Source organism: Frankliniella occidentalis, unplaced genomic scaffold, assembly GCF_000697945.3.
Source record: "Frankliniella occidentalis isolate FOCC.00 unplaced genomic scaffold, Focc_3.1 Scaffold193, whole genome shotgun sequence".
NCBI lineage: Eukaryota > Metazoa > Arthropoda > Insecta > Thysanoptera > Thripidae > Frankliniella > Frankliniella occidentalis.
The window spans coordinates 56,269-57,091 of record NW_026267319.1 but is presented as its reverse complement, the minus strand read 5'-3'; the positions used below and the strand labels follow the sequence as shown (position 1 = coordinate 57,091).

At 37.8% G+C, this 823-nt stretch overlaps 1 protein-coding gene across 6 annotated transcripts in view; it reads left to right on the top strand.

Moving 5' to 3' along the window:
- LOC113217220 (uncharacterized) overlaps positions 1 to 817 on the top strand; it is a 22,456-nt gene extending 21,639 nt beyond the window's left edge. For all 6 annotated transcript variants that reach the window (XM_052272177.1, XM_026437043.2, XM_052272178.1 and 3 more), the window contains one exon: positions 437 to 817. In XM_052272177.1, the coding sequence (XP_052128137.1) occupies positions 437 to 619 (183 nt within the window). In that variant the 3' untranslated portion in view covers positions 620 to 817. The remainder of the gene's footprint in view (positions 1 to 436) is intronic.
- Positions 818 to 823: the final 6 nt, after the last annotated feature.

Here is an 823-nt window from a genome sequence, read left to right as displayed (position 1 = left end):
GACCCTCATTCGGTATATTTTTGTTCTTTTTTTTATGTCTTCTGTAAATTTAATGCACTTCGCTCAGCAACCCCGTGCATAATATTAACGCACGGGACCTAACGCGGGTCCCTACATTTAATAGCAGAAGGGTGGGCTGAAAAGAGCATATCTGGAAAATTTTAGAGCATAATCAGCGCATTAGTAGTGACGATTTTGGGAGCATAATTGACGGTTTGAAAACACAGAAAGTACATATCCTTAAACATGCCTTCATCTGATTAATATGGACTTTACATTGGATCTTTGCAATATGGATCATTCGAATTATCTGGTCAATTTCATCCTTATCACAGATGATTTCTGATTCATAATACATACGCACAAAATTCTCTGTAAGCGAGTCGGAAAGAAAATAAGAGTGCATTGTTTCTGTTATTCTGTTGTTGTTTTTTAGGACACTTATCAAATTACGAACTTCTCGACCCTCGAAATAAAGTCCAATGTCCCTGCAGTGTTTTACGGGAAGTGGAGGATTAATCTCATCATCTTTAACTCAAAAACCCAAACGGCCATCGCTTGTTGCAGAGTGTATGCCCGCACTACACCAAAAATACCCTTAGTGAAAACTTCTAACTAGCAGTGATGATTTTGTTGTTTCATTATGCTTACTTCACACTTCTTACAAATTCGAATGCATGGTGTTTTCGGCACCTTCCAAAGAAGTCATTTCTGTCTGTGAGCGTCTAAACAAAGCATGGTCTGTTTTTAAAATAATTATACCAGTTTATACGAGCAGTGTGAGCAAATATGAGATGCTCTGAGATAGTAACCGAAGTTCTCT